Source organism: Myodes glareolus, chromosome 25 (genome assembly GCF_982192425.1).
Source record: "Myodes glareolus chromosome 25, mMyoGla1.1, whole genome shotgun sequence".
In the NCBI taxonomy this organism is placed as follows: Eukaryota; Metazoa; Chordata; class Mammalia; order Rodentia; family Cricetidae; genus Myodes; species Myodes glareolus.
In genome coordinates, this window is record NC_142050.1 from 36,648,889 (window position 1) to 36,665,963 (window position 17,075).

At 51.9% G+C, this 17,075-nt stretch overlaps 1 protein-coding gene across 1 annotated transcript; it reads left to right on the plus strand.

Annotated features, from left to right (window-relative positions):
- Positions 1-550: 550 nt before the first annotated feature.
- Clec2l (C-type lectin domain family 2 member L) lies at positions 551-16,836 on the plus strand. Its single transcript, XM_087901612.1, has 5 exons — positions 551-883; positions 10,510-10,584; positions 14,070-14,236; positions 15,027-15,127; positions 16,131-16,836. Exons 1-5 carry the CDS (start codon positions 703-705, stop codon positions 16,240-16,242), a joined length of 636 nt encoding a protein of 211 aa, XP_087757738.1. The 5' UTR covers positions 551-702; the 3' UTR covers positions 16,243-16,836.
- Positions 16,837-17,075: the final 239 nt, after the last annotated feature.

The following is a 17,075-nucleotide window of genomic DNA, read 5'->3' on the forward strand; positions in this document are numbered from 1 at the left end:
TTTTTTTTTTAAAGGAAAAAAAAAAAGGTGAAAGTGAATATACCATAAAGACCCCTGGCTTCCATACTCAATTGGGAACGCTCACACATAAACCAGAAACCGGGAGCGGGGGGTGGGGGGGTGGGGGGAGGGGTGGAGAGTCCCTGAATCAGTAGATGGTCTATCTGGCTTTCTGGCTGCAGCGCTGCTCTTCCTTGTCCCCCTTGAACCTTGGTTCGACAGTGTGGGATGTTTCTCTTAGCTACTGAGAATCTGGGGGTCAAATCTCAGCCCCGACCCGTCTGCTCTGCCTTCAGGTCACTCCAGAAGCAGCCTTCCCAGGGCCTTGTCCATCCCTCCCCCCACCCCCTTTTAGAAGATGCCCAGCAGGAGGCTCGGGAGGAGGAGCGCCTAGGCTCCTCGCTGTCCTGATGGCGGGGCTGGTGACCTGGGCTGTCCTCCCTCCCCGCAACCCCGCCCGCGGTCGCAGCTCCAGTGCAGTCCCGGCTCCTCCCCCGCGCGGGGCTCGGCGCGCAGGCTGCGGCGCGCACAGCGGGGACCAGAGCGGCTCCGGCGCGCGGAGCCGGGCTCAGCCCCGGTCTGCGGACGCCGCAGCCCCGAACACATCGAGTCGGCCTGGGAGGCCCGCGGGGCGCACGCAGCGCCGAGTGCGCGTGGGACCGGGTCCCGCAGCCGGGTGCAGGAGTGCGCGCGCGCCACGGCATGGAGCCGACCCGGGAGCCCCCCGCGCGCACCCGCCCGCCGCCCCCCGCCTCGCGCCCCGCGCCAGCTGCACCTAGGCCTCGCTCGCCGGCTGAAGCCGAGGCCCGTGGCCCAGAGGGGCTGCTGCGGCGATCGGGGTCAGGGTACGAGGGCAGCACCAGCTGGAAGGCGGCCTTGGAGGGTAAGCGCGCAGCCTTCCATTCCCCGGCCCCCCGACTTGGGACCCAAGAAGTGGCCAGAGTCACCTTGACAGCTCGCAGAAGGGAGGGTGATCCGGAGAATTCATTCATTTCGGGGCAGGCTGATGTCACCATGGGAGGAAGAGGGGCTTCTGGGGACCACTTCTGATCACAGCCTTGACCTACCTTTGCTGTCAACTTCCTCTGTGACCTTGGAGCACCAGGCTCCAAACCTTAGTTGGGTCCGCTGCGAAGCACCTTGTCCTGCTTGTTTGCCGAGTGGTGGCCTGAATCGGTAGCAGAGAAAACACTTAGTGCTCCGTAAAAGCAAAAGCTCTAGTTCCCCAGGTGGTGCCTGTACTCTGTGGGGGTGGGAGGGGCGCTCTGCTGGTAATGAGAATGATAAATAGGAATCTCCAGAGGCTCTTCCTAGCGATTTTGGGGTGCCACCTATTCTCTTCTTGTCATAGTGGCTCAGGGAGTGACCTCGGGCTCAGTGAGACCTCAGCGTGACCTCAGTCACTCAATGAGGCTTCCAAGAGACTTCAAGTAAACATGCTCTTTTAGGAAACTTGGGTTGCCTGCAGGTGGCTGGTGCTGTCGGGAGATGCTGGAGTTGGCCACAGGGAGGGTTAGCTTCCAGATGCTTTTCAGGCTTCTACCCAATAGGACAGAATGGGGGGGCATCTCAGAGTAGGTGATCTTTCAGGGGTGTGGGACAGATGGAGTACCGGGTCAAGAAATGAGAGCAGCTGGCTATAACTAGCCAGTCCCTTGTGGAAAACTGAACCCTAGGATGCTGGATACTGATGAAGGCATTGGGAAAGAGGGATGGAGGGAGAGAAAAAAATATGAGAACGGATACATCTGAGGGACCACTCAGGACAGACTACAGAGTTTGCTTGTTTGAAGGAGCTGTCCAGGGTTTAAGAGGACAGATCTGTGCCGGGAAGACCTGCAGGAGAAGGATGGTGGGTGAGGAGGGTGGCTTACAGTCTGGAGGGGACAAGGCCACCGGTGCTGAGAAAGGTGAGGTGGCTGCAGAGCGTGTCAGACCCTTGGCCAAAGACTGTGAGCCAGGACAGGATACTGACTGTGGTGGGCTGTGAAGACGCTGACAAAGTGGTTAGAAGATGTTGAATAGTGGTTAGAACTATGGAGGCAAAAATGGCTTTCCCAAAAGTAAGTAAGGCTATTATTACAAAGGAGAACCTGACCAGAAGAGGTAGGGTGGAATAAAGACCAACAAACCCTTCTTGGATGTGTGTCTCTGGCTAGTGGTTGGGTTTTCCCTGTGACCTAAGCTTATCCCCTATCAGTAGCTGATGTCACTCTCTTCTCTAGGCTATCCTGTCTTCTTCTTCTCCTTCTTCTTCTTCTTCTTCTTCTTCTTCTTCTTCTTCTTCTTCTTCTTCTTCTTCTTCTTCTTCTTCTCTTCCTCCTCCTCCTCCTCCTTCTCTTCTTCCTCCTTCTCCTCCTCCTCCTCCTCCTTCTCTTCTTCCTCCTTCTCCTCCTCCTCCTCCTCCTCCTCTTCTTCTTCTCCTCCTCCTCCTCCTCCTCCTCTTCTTCTTCTTCTCCTCCTCCTCCTCCTCCTCTTCTTCTCCTTCTCCTCCTCCTCCACTTCCTCCTCCTCCTCCTCTTCCTCCTCCTCCTCCTCCTTCTTTTTGTAGGTATTTGAAAGATTCAGCTCGACTAACCTTTCCTCTGCCCCCACTGGGTAAGGCTATTTCAGGGTAGTGTGACTGGCTGGCTCTGGCTCCATCTCTGGCCCTGAATACGTTGACTCTTGTCCTTCCTACTGCCAGTGTGGCTGACTGGCCCTGCCCATCAGCTGAAGAAGAGGCTACACACTGGGCAGGAGAAAGCGAGAAATCTCTGTGGTGGTCCAGCACACCGTCAGACCTGGCATCTTCTTGTAATGCAGCCTTGTCTCATCTGAATGGCATGGCTCCCTACTGATGTCACTGTTGTCCTCTTTTGGTCTCTGGTACAGATAAGAGCACCCTTCCCAATGGCTCTTGGGTGCCCAGCATCTTGGCCTGCTGACTGTTCTACAGGACTGTTTAGTTCTGTTGGTCCTCTGAGGTTTTCTCGATGTTTCTTGGGTATGTCCTATCTCCATCCAAAGGGACTGGTCCTTACAGGTGGCTGCCACTGTATGGGACCTTTGAGTTGGCTTGTTCAAACTTTCTACAGTGTTAAGACACTTTCTTGGGCCCTGAGTATATCCAGCCCTCACAGAGCTGTTCAAATAGGACAGAGTCAGTTTGGTCAGGGGCCAAGAGCTGGTGAGCTTGAGCCACCTGCCCACACCCACTGGTGGGCTACACTTTTTCCTCACCTTGTGAACCGTGTCACCATTTCTGCCTTGCAGTGCTAATCAGAGAGAGGTCTGGAGTGTAGGTTCTGTTGTGGTGGCTCCTTTCCCAGCTCCCTGAACACAGAACCCCACAGCCTGAGTGGGGAGTCCATGAAAGCAGCAGGGAGCAGCCGCCCAGCCAGAGCCCTTTGAGGTTGTCCTTGAGGCTGCTCTTACTCAGCCCTTCAGTTCTCTTAAGGATACACGACAGACAGCAAGATCTGCTGGTCCTGGGGTCCCAGTGGGCTTGCAGCCTCTGCTTAGGCTGGTCCCTATCTTGAAGAGGAAAGGGAAGTTTCCGAAATGATGTAACTGAGCCCCCAGAGATACCTGCACCCTGATCTAACTTTGTCCCAAACAACTGTGACCCACACCATGGGTGTGTACCTTAGTCACCATTTAACTCTCATCTCTGCCCCAATGAGGTGGATCAGCACTGGACAGGATGTGGGGAGTGAGTCTTGGATATCTCATTCAAGGACACACTGGCTGCTAACATATGAAACCTCCATGGAATTTGCCACTGGGCTTCTGCTATGAAGAGCTTGCCTCTTTTCTGGCGCCATCAAGGACACGGGCTCAGAAAGGCTAACTGGACAGAACCCGGTTGCGTTTTCTGAGCACACGGCTGTCCTCTCCTGGTGCCTCAGGAGGGGCAGCTTTTTCCTCCTCACAGAATCGGAGAGCTCCAGTCAGAAGGCCGCGGTCTAGAAGACAGTCCTCAGTGACCGGTTAGCTCTGCAAACAGAAAGCAGACATTGGTTGGTCTGGTGAAGGCTCCTTTCCCTGTGGGTGTGAGTCCGTCCTTCCAGGTGAAGGCTGGGAAAGCTGATCCAGAGTGCCCGGCCAGGGTCTGGAACCATGGAAGATGATTCAAGAGAGGGCTATTTCTAGCCTTGGGCCTGAGAGCGGGGCAAAGTGTTCTGGGGTAAGAGAGAGGGGACAGAGTGACTCCGCATACCTCAGGCTATATAGATTTCTCAGTGGTCACTGATTCTGAATTTTTAATGTTGAAAGTTTTTTTTATTAGGTACAAACCCACAACTTCCTGATCAAAACCACACACATGCATTTGGCAAAAGCTACCTAAAAATTTAAAAATTACCAAGCTTCACATTTGAGCATTTTAAAATAATCAGGATTATGCTGGCCAGGCTGTACCCTGGATGGTTTAGACGTCAGCCAAGTGCTTTTGGGGGGATGTGGGTATGAGGGGGATCTGAGGTACGAGGAGCCAGTGGTTTCCAGGTGTTCTTTCTAATATTAGGCCAAATCATCCTCATTTAGAAGCCCGGATAACCTGCACCGTAAACTATAGCGTATCTGGACAGGCCATTGCGTGACGGGATGATTGTCAAGTTAGATGCCTGTGAAAAGCTGGACTGCATCACGCCACAGGAGCCACGGTGAACCCTAACTCTCAGGACCGCAGAATGTGCCTTTGGGTGGAACTGTAGTTCTGGCAGGCATGATTCATTAAGAGAAAGTCAGAATGGAGTTAGCGGGTCCTAACCCAGTGTGAACTGGTGTCCTCAGACAGACATAGCTACACCCAGGAAGGCCACGTGCTAAGAATGACTGAGGCTTAGATGGTAGAGTCATGAGCCAAGGGCTTTCAGCAAAACTTCAGGAGCTAGGATGAGCCAAGAAAGCTTTCCTTGAGGCCTTCAAAGGTGGCATGGTCCTGCCAACACCACCACCTTTGGACTTCTGCTTTTCATCACTGTGAGAAGATACCTTATTTTTATTTTCATTTCTTTTTTTGGTTTTTCAAGACAGGGTTTCTCTGTAGCTTTGGAGCCTATCCTGCACTCACTCTTGTAGACCAGGCTGGCCTCAAAGTCACAAAGATTCACCTGCCTCTGCCTCCCAAGTTCTGGGATTAAAAGTGTGCGCCACCACTGCCTGGCATGACACCTTATTTTTGAAGTCATCCTGCTGATGGCACCTTAGTTATGCGATCTGAGGAAGCAGGTACCACATGGACTCCAACTATCCAGCCTCAGGCATCCAGGAGGGCAGACAGCAAACAGTGTATTGGGAGTCCTAGGGTGTCTGTGTTTTAGGGGTTCTACTGCTGCAGCGAAATACAGTGACCAAAAGCAACTTGGGGAGGAGAGGCTTTATTTGACTTACTCTTCCACATCACTGTTCATCATCACAGCAAGTCAGGACAGGAACCCAAACAGGGCAGGAACCGGAAGGCAGGAGCTGATGCCGAGGCCATGGAGGAATGCTGCTTACTGGCTTGCTCCTTGTGGCTTGCTCAGTCTGCTTTCTTATAGAGCCCAGGACCACCTGTCCAGGGATGGAACCACCCATAATGGGCTATGCCCTTCCCCATCAATCACTAATTAAGAAAATGCTCTATGTTTGGATCTTTTTTTGTTTTGTTTTGGGACAGGGTTTCTCTGTGTAGCTCTGGCGCCTGCCCTGGAACTCTCTCTGTAGACCAGGCTGGCCTCGAACTCACAGAGATCTGCCAGCCTCTGCCTCCCAAGTACTGGGATTAAAGGCGTGCGCCACCACCGTCTGGCAACTACAGCTGGATCTAATGGAGGTATTTTCTCAAAGTTCCCTTCTTTCAGATGACTCTAGTTTGGGTCACGTTGTCATAAGGCCAGCCAGCACAGTGTCCTTCTTCTGTCCATGCTGAATGGTTTAGAGAAAGCATCCCTATGAAGAAGTGAAGAGGCTCTTTAGTGATGGTGGGGACATATGTACACACCCTCCTTTTCTATCGAGTTCCTTCAACCCAATTGAATTGTAAGGCTGACTGATAATACTGTGTTCAGTGTTGAATCCTAGTCTCTATTATGCAACACAATGGCCTAGTCCTGCTTTAGGGAACCCAAGGGAATTCAGCATGGTTCTTAATCCCAAGGTACTCGGAGCTGGTTATCAGGTGCTCGGGGCTGGTCAATACTCACCGTGTTGGCGTGTTGGGCACAGTTCTAAGCACTCTACTGTCCTCCCTCAGCAGCCTCAGGGCATCAGTACCAGAAACCTTCATCAGACCCCCAGATCCAAGGATGCTCAAGTGCCTGAGACCAAATGGCATATTTGCACAAAATCAGCTCACATCTTCTCATTTGCTTTAAACATGTCCAAAGTCACTATAATAGCAAATAAATGTAAAGGCTATGTACTTCGTTGCTATTCTGTATTATTTAAGGAAAAACAACACGGCATGGAAGCCTGCACCTGTTCAATACTGATGTGAATTTTTCTCATATCAATCTAGAACTGGTTGAGTATGTGGATGCGGACCCCCAGAGAGGGAGGGCCCTGTGCACACTGACATCGCATGAACACCTGAGAGGGAGATGCTGACATGGGGGCAGTGGAGCAGAATAGATGCTCAGTGACTTCTGTGTGTCCACACTCAGAAAGGGCCAGAGGATGGATATGAACCCGGGCAGTGATTTCAGATGCTGGGTTCTCCGTGGGTAACTCAGTCCCCAGGTTTGGAAGAGGAGAGAGGAACAATACCCAGCAGTGTGCTCCCCATGACAGCAGTGTGTGGTTCCAGGAGACACAGGCTGTCTTGAATCCCACCCCCCCGGGGAGGGGGACAGCAGAGCAGGGAGGAGGAGCTGCCTGCTGTTTCAGGGTAGTCTTGAGCCTCTGCCCTCACACTGCCTGAAGCCTCCATAAAGACTCCTGGTGGATGCAGTCTTGGATCTAGGTGCGGCTCAGGTAGACCCCTCAAGAAATCTAGTGTAGGCTGCAGGAGGGATCCAGCATAGACCCCTGAAGGACCCCAGAGGAGAACAGGCATGAACCCCTGGAAGAATCCAGTGTAGACCCCTAGAGGAACCCAATGTAGGCCCCAGTAGAAGTCAGTGTAGACGCCCTAAGAAATGTGGCTTAGTTTCCCCAGAGGAACCCAGCATAGACTTCTGGAGGAACCCAGTGTAGTTCTCACCCCCGGGGGGCACAGCATAGATCCTAAACCCAGAGGAGATCCCTGGAGGAACTTACTGTAGACCCCTGGAGGAGCCTGGTGTAGGCCTCCAGTGAACCCCAGCATAGACTCCAGAAGGCATATAATGTAGACCGCTGATAGAGCCCAGCATAGGCTGAGCCCAGTGCAGACCCCTGGAAGAGACAAGCATAGACCCCTGGAGGAAATTACTGTTGGACCCCGGGATGACCCAGTGTAGAACTGGGGAGGAACACAACAGCCCAGGGTAAGTCTATAGAGCAGTGGTTCTCAACCTTCCTAATGCTGTGGCCCTTTAATACAGTTCCTCATGCTGTGGTGACCCCAACCATAAAATTATTATTATTATTATTATTATTATTATTTTGTTTTGTGAGACAGGGTTTCTTTGTGTAGCCTTGGCTGTCCTAGGACTAACTCTGTAGACCAGGCTGGCCTCAAGCTCACAGAGATCCACCTGCCTCTGCCTCTGCCTCCCAATTAAATGAATCGCTGGGATTAAAGGTGTGTGCTACCACCACCCAGATCATAAAATATTATTATTATTATTATTATTATTATTGTTATTTTGGTTTTTCGAGACAGGGTTTCTCTGTAGCTTTACAGTCTGTCCTGGAACTAGCTCTTGTAGGCCAGGCTGGCCTTGAACTCACAGAGATCCGCCAGCCTCTGCCTCCCGAGTGCTGGGATTAAAGGTGTGCGCCACCCCTGCCCGGCCATAAAACTATTTTTTATTGCTGCTCTATAACTGCACTTTGCTACTCTTATGAAGTGTGATGTAAATATCTGTGTTTTCTGATGGTCTTAGGTGACCCCTGAGAAAGGGTTGTTGGACGCCCCCCAAGGGGTCCCGACTCACAGGTTGAGAGAGAGCCATTGCTCTGGAGGAACTCAGCATAGGCTCCAGTGGAGCTTAGTGTTGACCTCATAAGGAACCCAGCTTAGTTCTTGGAGAAATCCAGCATAAACCCCTGGTACAGGCCAGTGTAGACACCAGAGACCTCTGAGGAGGCCAGCGAATTTCTGCTGGTGCGTAGACCTTACTCAAAGAAATGATTCCAAAATGTTTGTGAGTCTCATGGGTCCAGTGCCCGGCTGAACACAGAATTGCCCTCTCTATCCCTTTAGAGACCTGCTAACAAACAGTAGAGGGACATTTTAGGTGCTGATCGCAGTGAGAACCGGAGTTAAGAGCTTGTGAGACGGGGGCTGAGTGCTAACGGACTTGGGCCACCTGCGAAAGACCAGTCAGCCGAGGAACCACAGGGGCCACACTTGAGGATCCCAGTGCTCAGGGGCAGGGGCATGGTGGAAGATGGGCTGAAAACAGGAAGAGGGGTGTGGAATGTCTTTCAGAGATATGGACCCAGATCTAAATAGCCTGTCCCCATTTCTGGCAGGAACTTGAGGTACCACCCTCAAGAATCAGGGCTGCTATACAGGGAGCAGGCCTGGAGCGCACTTTCTAAGTGTGGAGGGCACGCTCCCAGTCTTCTTGGGAAGAGCCGGCTCCAAGTTATTGCTGTAGAAAGGAAACAGAAGCGGTTCCTCCAGAGATGCCAATCCACATGGGGGAAAAGCTAAGGAATTTAACAGCCCCAGATCAACCAGCCAGAGCCCCTGCCATGCTCCCACGGAGAGCCATGGACTCAGAGGCTCCAGGGAACTCTTTTGTCCTCCTGCCTTAGCTGTGAACAATATCCACCCCCTCCAGGAAGCGGAATAAGCGTTTTGAAAGACTCTCTGGGGAGAAGCTCACACAGTCTTCTCACTTCTCTGGTGGAACAACTCTCAGCAGCGTCTTCAGAGAAGACACTCACTTATGTTTATCACAGCATAAACCAAGGACTACATAGCACAGCTGGGGCAAAGCCCAGACACCTTAAATTCTCATCGCAGAAGTGAAAAACTTGGTGGAAGGGTGAGGGGATGGAGTTGAAGACATCTCCCCAGAAATAAACCAAAGCGGTAAAGAGATGGGGAGCAGGGTGGGGGAGGCGAAGGAGAAGGGCCAGTTTAGGAGGAACTCAGAAAATGAAAGAGAAGAAACCATCCATGACGTAATTACAGAACACTTTTCCGGCACTGACAGACATGAGTTTCCAGGTTGCAGGGGCCATCAGTTGTCCACTAAAGCAGAGAGAGATATCACTGCGGGGAAGTCAAGGCAACCGCACTGGTCACAGCCACAACTGCGGGCGGAGAGAAAGAGACGCATCATGCCGACTGCTTGACACACGTGTTCTATGCTTACACAACTGAAGCAGGAGCCCAAAGCAGGGAAGAGTGCCCCTTACAGGACGCTGGTTCTTCCCATGACAATGAGCACATCCAGAGCAACCGCCACAGACAGGCCCAACCTAACCTGGACAATTGCTTACTGGAACCCTTCCCGGGTGGACTAGATTGTCTCCCGTTGACTGTTAAGACTAATCATCACAAGTGGATGGACCGAATGTGATATAGCCATAGAGTGAAATGATGAACAATAGAAAGGATAAGGTTCTGTCATGTGCTACGACGTGAATGAGGCTTGAAAACGTGTTAGGTGACATAGGCCTGACACCAAAGAAAAGGCACTGTAAGATTCGCCTCTGTAATGAGGAGGACCAGCAGCAATTGGGGAGAGGCCAGGCGGAGAGGTGGTGGGTGGGATGGGTGCGGGAGTTACTGTTTAGTAGGTGTGGAACCTCTGTTTACAGAGTCGAAACTTGGGCAACCAGATGACCGGGCTAGCCTGCTACTTAATGCTATTAATTGAGCACCTAAAATGGTTAAAAATGGTAAATTTTATGATGTGTTATATATATATTTCATGAGATCCGTATCACAATAAAATAAGAAAACCCTCTGTTTTAAGTCTGAAAGGTTTCCTTTATTACCACAAGCATCTTGAGTGCAGATAAAAGTACGTACGGAGGACCTGGAAGAGTGGGTGTGGGGTGGCAGATGGTAGAGGGGCGGGCAGCATGCCAGGAGGGATGGGGTGGAGGAGAAGGACCCGGGAGCAGACACCCTGTCACAAGGCAGCGAGGGTAGAATGGATGAAGCCTGGAAGGTGCTGGAAAAACAACAGGGGAGCCCAGGTCAGAAAGCTGTGACCGCCGCAGAAGTGGGCAGTAGGGCTGACAAAACTGGGGCCGTGGTCCTGAAGAGAGCCCCTCAAAGGGCAAGCACCGTCACCGTCATCCTGAGGGCTGGTTCCAGCTCTTGCTCAGTTCCACCCCATAAGGCTCTTGCTGTTGGGACTTGGGGACGGCATTGGGGGCTGGAGACAGGACGGCCGGTGGCAGCTAGTACTGACCCGTTTGTCTTTTCCTCAGATACTACCACACGCCTGCTGCTAGGGGCCATTGCGGTCCTCCTGTTTGCCATCCTGGTGGTGATGAGCATCTTGGGTGAGTGTGCACGTCAGAGTGTGTCAACAGCGCACACCTGTGTGTGCTGTGTGAGCCAGTATGCATGCCTGGTCCCAGCATGCCTAGCTAGGCACATTCCTCCACGTATCAGGTTACAGGGGAGGCACACAGTAAATTAGAAGTGGTTGGTTGCTAATATAATTGAAGCCTGAAATAATACACTTCCACACGGACCACGCATGTCCCATTTATTGGCCATGTAGGAAGCAGTGGTACCAACGAATTAGTTCATAAATGCCATTGGCATTCAGAGTAGGCTAGGCTAGGCAGGCAAAACCTCTTAGAGGTGACAGTTTGGCAATATGAGACTTTAAATATCACATTCATTCAACAAACACTTAATGAACTTTGCTACATGTAAGATCCTAGACTAAGAGATGGAGTGGGGTAGGGACTACGTAGGTAGATAGGGATAGAGGGAAGGAGGGAGAAGGGAGCTACCCCTGCATTTTCTGATTCTCAGTTGTATTTAGCTCAAAATAATCTGTATGCTAAAGAGGCATCCTTTGGAGTGGAATACTCTGGATGCTAAAAATGGAAACATTTTTAAGGGGGAGAGGCTCACAAACATGGAGTTCTGTGTGGTCATGAATGGGCTCCAGAGGTAAAGGGGGCAGAGGAAACTCCCCACAGGGATTGTGTGCTCTGGGGAGACTTCTGGGAAAATGCCTTGGCCTCTGTGGAGTTTGCAGAAGTGATTGAAGCTTTTCTTCTTCCTCCTCCTTCTTCTTCTTTTTGAGATAAGCGCTGGTGTAGCCCAGATTGGCCTTGAATTCTCTGTGTTGTTGAGGCTGGCTCTGAGCTCCTGGTCTGACTGCCTCCACCTCCTCAGTGCTGAGATTAACGGTATTCTGTGCCACACCAGTTCTGTCTAGTGTGTGCCACCACACATGGGTTATGGAATGCTGGGGACCAGACTCAGGGCCTTGTGCATGCTAGGCAAGTGCCCTGTCAACTGAACTACACCCCTGTTCTCAACCTTTAAGTATTTATTTTTATTATTTTATGTGTGCAAGTGTGTGTGTATGTATGTGTGCACAAGTGCATGCATGTGTGTGTGTATGTGTCCGCAAACGCGTGCATGTGTGTGTCCGCAAGTGCGTGCATGTGTGTGTGTATGTGTGTGTGTAGACCAGAAGAGGGCATCAGATCCCCTGGAGCTGGAGTTATAGGCAGTTTTGAGCTGCCTCACGTGGGTGTTGGGAACTGAATTCAGGTTTTCTGTAAGAGCAGCCTGTGCTTTCGGCCACCGAGCCATCTCTCCAGCCTCTTTAGTCTTTAGAAAGCAGTCTGACCAGAAGTGGGTCGCCTCACTAAAGTGGTGAAAATCCTATCAGTCTCCACCAAGATCTCCCTCGTTCAACTTGCTGGACGAGCAGAGGGTCTGAATGTGTTTGCAGGTGGACTGAGGACACCAGGGCCAGATCAACTTTGCCTGGAATAAGGTTGTGAAAGGAATCATTTTCCCTTCATCTGTGTTCTGGATCAGCAGGTCAGGGAATGTGTGGACACAGCTTTGGTGTCTCTCAGGAGAGCCCAGGGAGAAGGCTACGCTGTGGACATTCCTCCCAAGTGGGCCTGAGTCAGGGCTTAGGTGTGCTCAGAGAGTGTGCAGTGGTGTGTCAGTGTCCGTGTGGTGGTAGGTCCCCAGGACAGGGCAACCCCTTGGGTAGTATGGTGTGTTCTTGGCTCCATCTTAATCAGTATTTTAATTAGTCGTTTATATGAAGAAAAAACCACATGCTCATGGAATTTGCAATTATTACCATTCCACACGATCAAAGGAGAAAACAATCCAGACAAAATTTATCTTTAAGGCCTAGATAGTGGCACACACCTGGTATCCCAGACTGGAGAGGTAGAGGCAGAAGCCCAAGGTCAGCCTTAGAGAATTAGAGGTCAGTGTCTTAGCGTTTCTGTTGCTGTGAAGAGATGCCATGACCACGGCAACTCTTACAAAGGAAAACATTTCATTGTGACTGGCTCACAGTTCAGAGGTTTAGTCCAGTATCATCTTGGTGGGACATGGTGGTACACAGGCAGACGTGGTTCTGGCTACATCTAGATCCGCAGGCAACAGGAAGTAAACTGAGACACTGGGCATGGCTTGAGCACAGGAGACCTCACAGTCCACCCCCCACAGTGACATGCTTCCTCTTATAAGGCCATACCTACGTCAACAAACCACACCTCCTAATAGTGGTACTTCCTATAAGCCTATGGGTGCCAATTACATTCAAACTACTGCAATCAGCTTTGGTTACATGAAACTATGTCAAAATTCAAAACTAAAACTTACCTATAAAACTTCAAATGAGCTAGGTATCGTGACTCATGCTTTTAATCCCTGAACATGGGAGGCAGAGGCAAGCAGATCTCTGAGTTTGAGACCAACCTGGTGTACATAGTGAGGTCCGGGCCAGCCAGGGGTAAATAGTCAAACCAAACCAAACCAAAGCAAAGCAAACCAAACCAAACCAAACCTCAGATGAGCCCAAGAGAAGGAGAAATGCATAAAGCAAAGCCAAACAAACTCCTGGTTTCGGATTAACCTGTCTTCTGGTCTCCAGGAGATGCAAAGCATAAGTTAGCACATGACAAAGAGGTCTTGGAGGGTTGGTGGACATTCTGAACTGACTTCCCAGAATAGTGTGTGTGTGTGTGTGTGTGTGTGTGTGTGTGTGTGTGTGTGTGTCTGTGTGTCTGTATGTCTGTGTCTGTGTGTCTGTGTGTGTGTGAGCTATGGAGGACCAAAGAGGGCATGGGATCCCCTGGAACTGGAGTTATAGACAGTTGTGAGCTTCCATGTGAATGTTGGGAATTGAACCCAGGTTGTTTGAAAGAACAGTAAGTTTCTTAATCTCTGGGCCAGCTCTCCAGTCCCCATTTAAAAGAATACTTGTTTGCACTTACATTTCGTGCTGGGATGTGGGTGTAGAAGTCAGGGCACAGCCTGCAGGAGTTGGTTTCCGAGTTCTGACCTCCCACTTGAGGGATGCAGCCCAAGTTGTCAGACTTGGAGACAAAATGTCGTTATTCACTGAGTGAGCCTGGTGGACAGCTCAGGACTCAAACCTAAAAGGAATTCCCTAGAAGTTCAGTGGTGAACAGGGTAGTGGAGCTAGCTAGTGAGGGAGAGCATGGTTATGAAAGAGGCACACTGCCCTGCCAGGGTCTCCCACCCTGGCTACGGAGAGGTGGCTTTCGGATCCTTTCTGGTCTGAGTTCCTAGGGTTAAGGGGGAGACCTTTGCTTGGGTTTGTCCCTCTGCTGTGCCCCATGATAACAGACTGATCACCTTCCTGTTCATTTCATCCGGAACTCCTCCCCGGGGCACAGTGACATCAGCAGAGCCTCCGAAGGGTACTGGAGTCCAGACAGAGGGAAGGAGCTGTGGGAAGGCCAGGGGACACAGCGGTGACCAGGCACACTTGGAGACACTGAGCCCCTTTCCCTCCCTGCAGCTTCCAAGGGCTGCATCAAGTGTGAGACGCCCTGCCCAGAGGACTGGCTGCTCTACGGAAGGAAATGCTACTACTTCTCGGAGGAGCCTAGAGACTGGAACACCGGCAGGCAATACTGCCAAACCCACGAAGCAGCACTGGCTGTGATCCAAAGCCAGAAGGAACTGGTGAGCGCCTGGGTCAGAAGCAGGGACCCTCATGCCCCCCCTACTGACTCAGGTGGAATGACTGAATGACCCCCTGGGTGTCTGTCTCCAGTTACTCAGCCACTGTCCAGTTATGGGGCGATGGTGAATTCCCTGGGGGCTGATCATTCAAACCTCCATCCTCCACTTCCGTCCAAGACTGGTGGGCTGAGTTAAACTCAGTAGTAAGAGGATGAATTAGAAGCTGTGAACACACTTGGACAATGTAAAAAAAAAAAAAAAACTCATTTCCTACCATCTAAATCAAGGCACCGCCTCTCGGGTCACACCTTGAGTTGTTCTGCCTATCGAAAGGCTAAAGAGCCCGGAACCCCTGAGCTCTCCCTCATTTTGGACGTTGTGGCACAGAGTCGTGCACTTCTAAAAGAGGAGCGGGTCTCAAAGCCAGTTTCTGTTCATCTGCGTTGCACAACATTTGTGTGTCAGTTTCTGAGAAAGTCCCAGAAGTACAGGTCAGACAACCTGTTGTGGGTAAGATTTGGCCAGGAATCTAACACGTCCTGGGGACCATCCCCAAACTCCCAGCTCTTGAACTGAGGCAGGCTGTGGGGGACATTGGCCAGCTTGGGGAGCTGCTCTGGTCTTGCTCCAGCAGGCAAGGATTCCGTCGTCATTGGTCCTCAAAGTGACCACACCATCTCAGTACCCATCACTCTCTGCAGGGCCAGGGTCTCCAGAGAGCCCAGGCTGGGGCCGTGCCGCCGTGACAAAACTGCGCTCCATGCCTGGGTTTCTCTCCTTCCTTTTGCAGGAATTCATGTTCAAGTTCACACGGAGGGAGCCCTGGATTGGCCTGCGCAGAGTTGGAGACGACTTCCACTGGGTCAACGGGGACCCGTTTGACCCAGACACGTGAGCTGAGACTCCGTTTTCTAGGAGAGAGATGAACTTAAACAGGGAACGGGTCAGCCCCAGAGTCAGCTCTCTGATAGACACATGTGGTTTTATGCTAGCTGGAATGGATACGTCTCTAGGGCAAGTGTGGGGGGGGGTCATCTGTGGCAGGGCTTCCTCTGTGAAAGTGCCTTGATTTCCCCCTCAGTCCAGCCTGAATTGGTGGCCCGGCCACACACACAGCTTCTCAGTGAAAGGTGCAGGTGACGTCTGTCTGTGACTACGCCATCTGTGCCTCTCCTATTGGCCAGAACTTAGTCATGCCTCTGCGCGTGGTTGCAAGGGATGATGGGAAGCGTGCCTTCTGTATGGTTCCACATGCACTGTGCCAACGGAAGACAGGAACTCTGGACACAGTTGCCCACTGGCATTACCGATCACCTTTTCCCGTGACAGCTTCTTCTAGGGCAGGCGCCCTGAGGGAGGTGCGGGGTGCCCAGTGGTGCCGTGTTGTGTGGCCCAAGTGATCTTGGGCAATGGGGGTGGCAAGTGCGGCTGTGGAGGTGCATTGTGGTAGCGAAGGTGTGTGTGGTGGTGGGGCAGGGTAGGCTTAGGGACAAGCAGGTCACTTTAGCTTACAGTCCAGACTCCACCTATGGAGAACTGTGCCCGGATACAACCTCTCACGGCTGTGATAAAAGCTTCCTCATGGTGCAAACAGGATTCTGTGGGAGGTGAGGTGGGCAGAGGGCAGCTCTGAATTGGGCACCTTGGAGTTGACCTTAGAAGGAGATAGAAAAAGAATAAGGAAGGCAGGGAGCATTGGTGACAGATGTGTGGAACAGTTCCTCATCATGGAACATTCCAGAAGCATAGAGCTGGAACAGTGGGGGGCTAAGCTAGCAAGGCGCACCCATGTCTGTCCTGGAAGACACTCCAGTGGTGCCTGGAGGGAGGGACAGCCAAAGGGCCTGTCGGACCACCTGTGATGACAGCTTTGATCCTTTCTCTCCCACCACAGGTTCTCCATCTCGGGTATGGGCGAGTGTGTCTTTGTGGAACCCACCAGGCTGGTGTCAACGGAGTGCCTAGCAACCCGGCCCTGGGTGTGCAGCAAGATGGCCTACACGTGATGTGGCCCAGACCAGAGGTGGCCCTTCTGCCCCGTCCCAAGGACAGTGTCTCTTCTACCACCTGCTTCCGGCAGGAGCTGCCACCCTCTCTGAATGGAAGCAGCGGGGAGAGTGGTCCCTGTCCCTGTCCCCTCTCAAGGCTCCAGAGCTCCGAGGCCCTGGTTCCTGGTCTGTCTTGTCCCCAGGCAGGTCCTGCGGCTTAGCAGTTATATCTCATGTGCTAAGTAGTGTAGACATCTTGCCCCCCATACACACAAGCACACACATGTATACACATGTACACACACAGACACAACACACACGCTCTTTATAACAGGTCACCCTTCCTTGGCTCGGCCTGGAAGCTTCCTCACTGCAGCCCTGGTGCTTCTGGGCAGAGGGGGACTGACGTGGGTTATACGGCTTTTGGCTCAGTTGTCTGCCCTCCCCAGCGGCTTCTCTCCGGCACAGCTTCCTCAGCACCTTGGAGAGAACAGCCCAGGGCTGGAGGCCCCTGTCTCTGTCCTCCCTGCCTTCCGGGGGTCCTCGGGCAGGGCCCCTGCTGTGCTGTGGTGCTGTTGTATTGGTCACTAATGGAATAAAGGTTTGACTGCATCTATGAATCTGCTGCTATTTGTTTCAGAGTCACAACTTGGGGAGGAGCTGAGGGGCAGTCTGTGGGGGCCACCATCAGGATGCGCTTGTCCCGGTGTGACAAGCAGTATCGTGTAGAAACCTAGGCTGAAAAAATGAGCAACAAAATGGAACACATTTCCCAGATCACACTTGACTTAATGTGGGCGGCGGCTATGTTACTCTCACCTGTGTGAAGGGTGGACTCTATTCTGGTACCT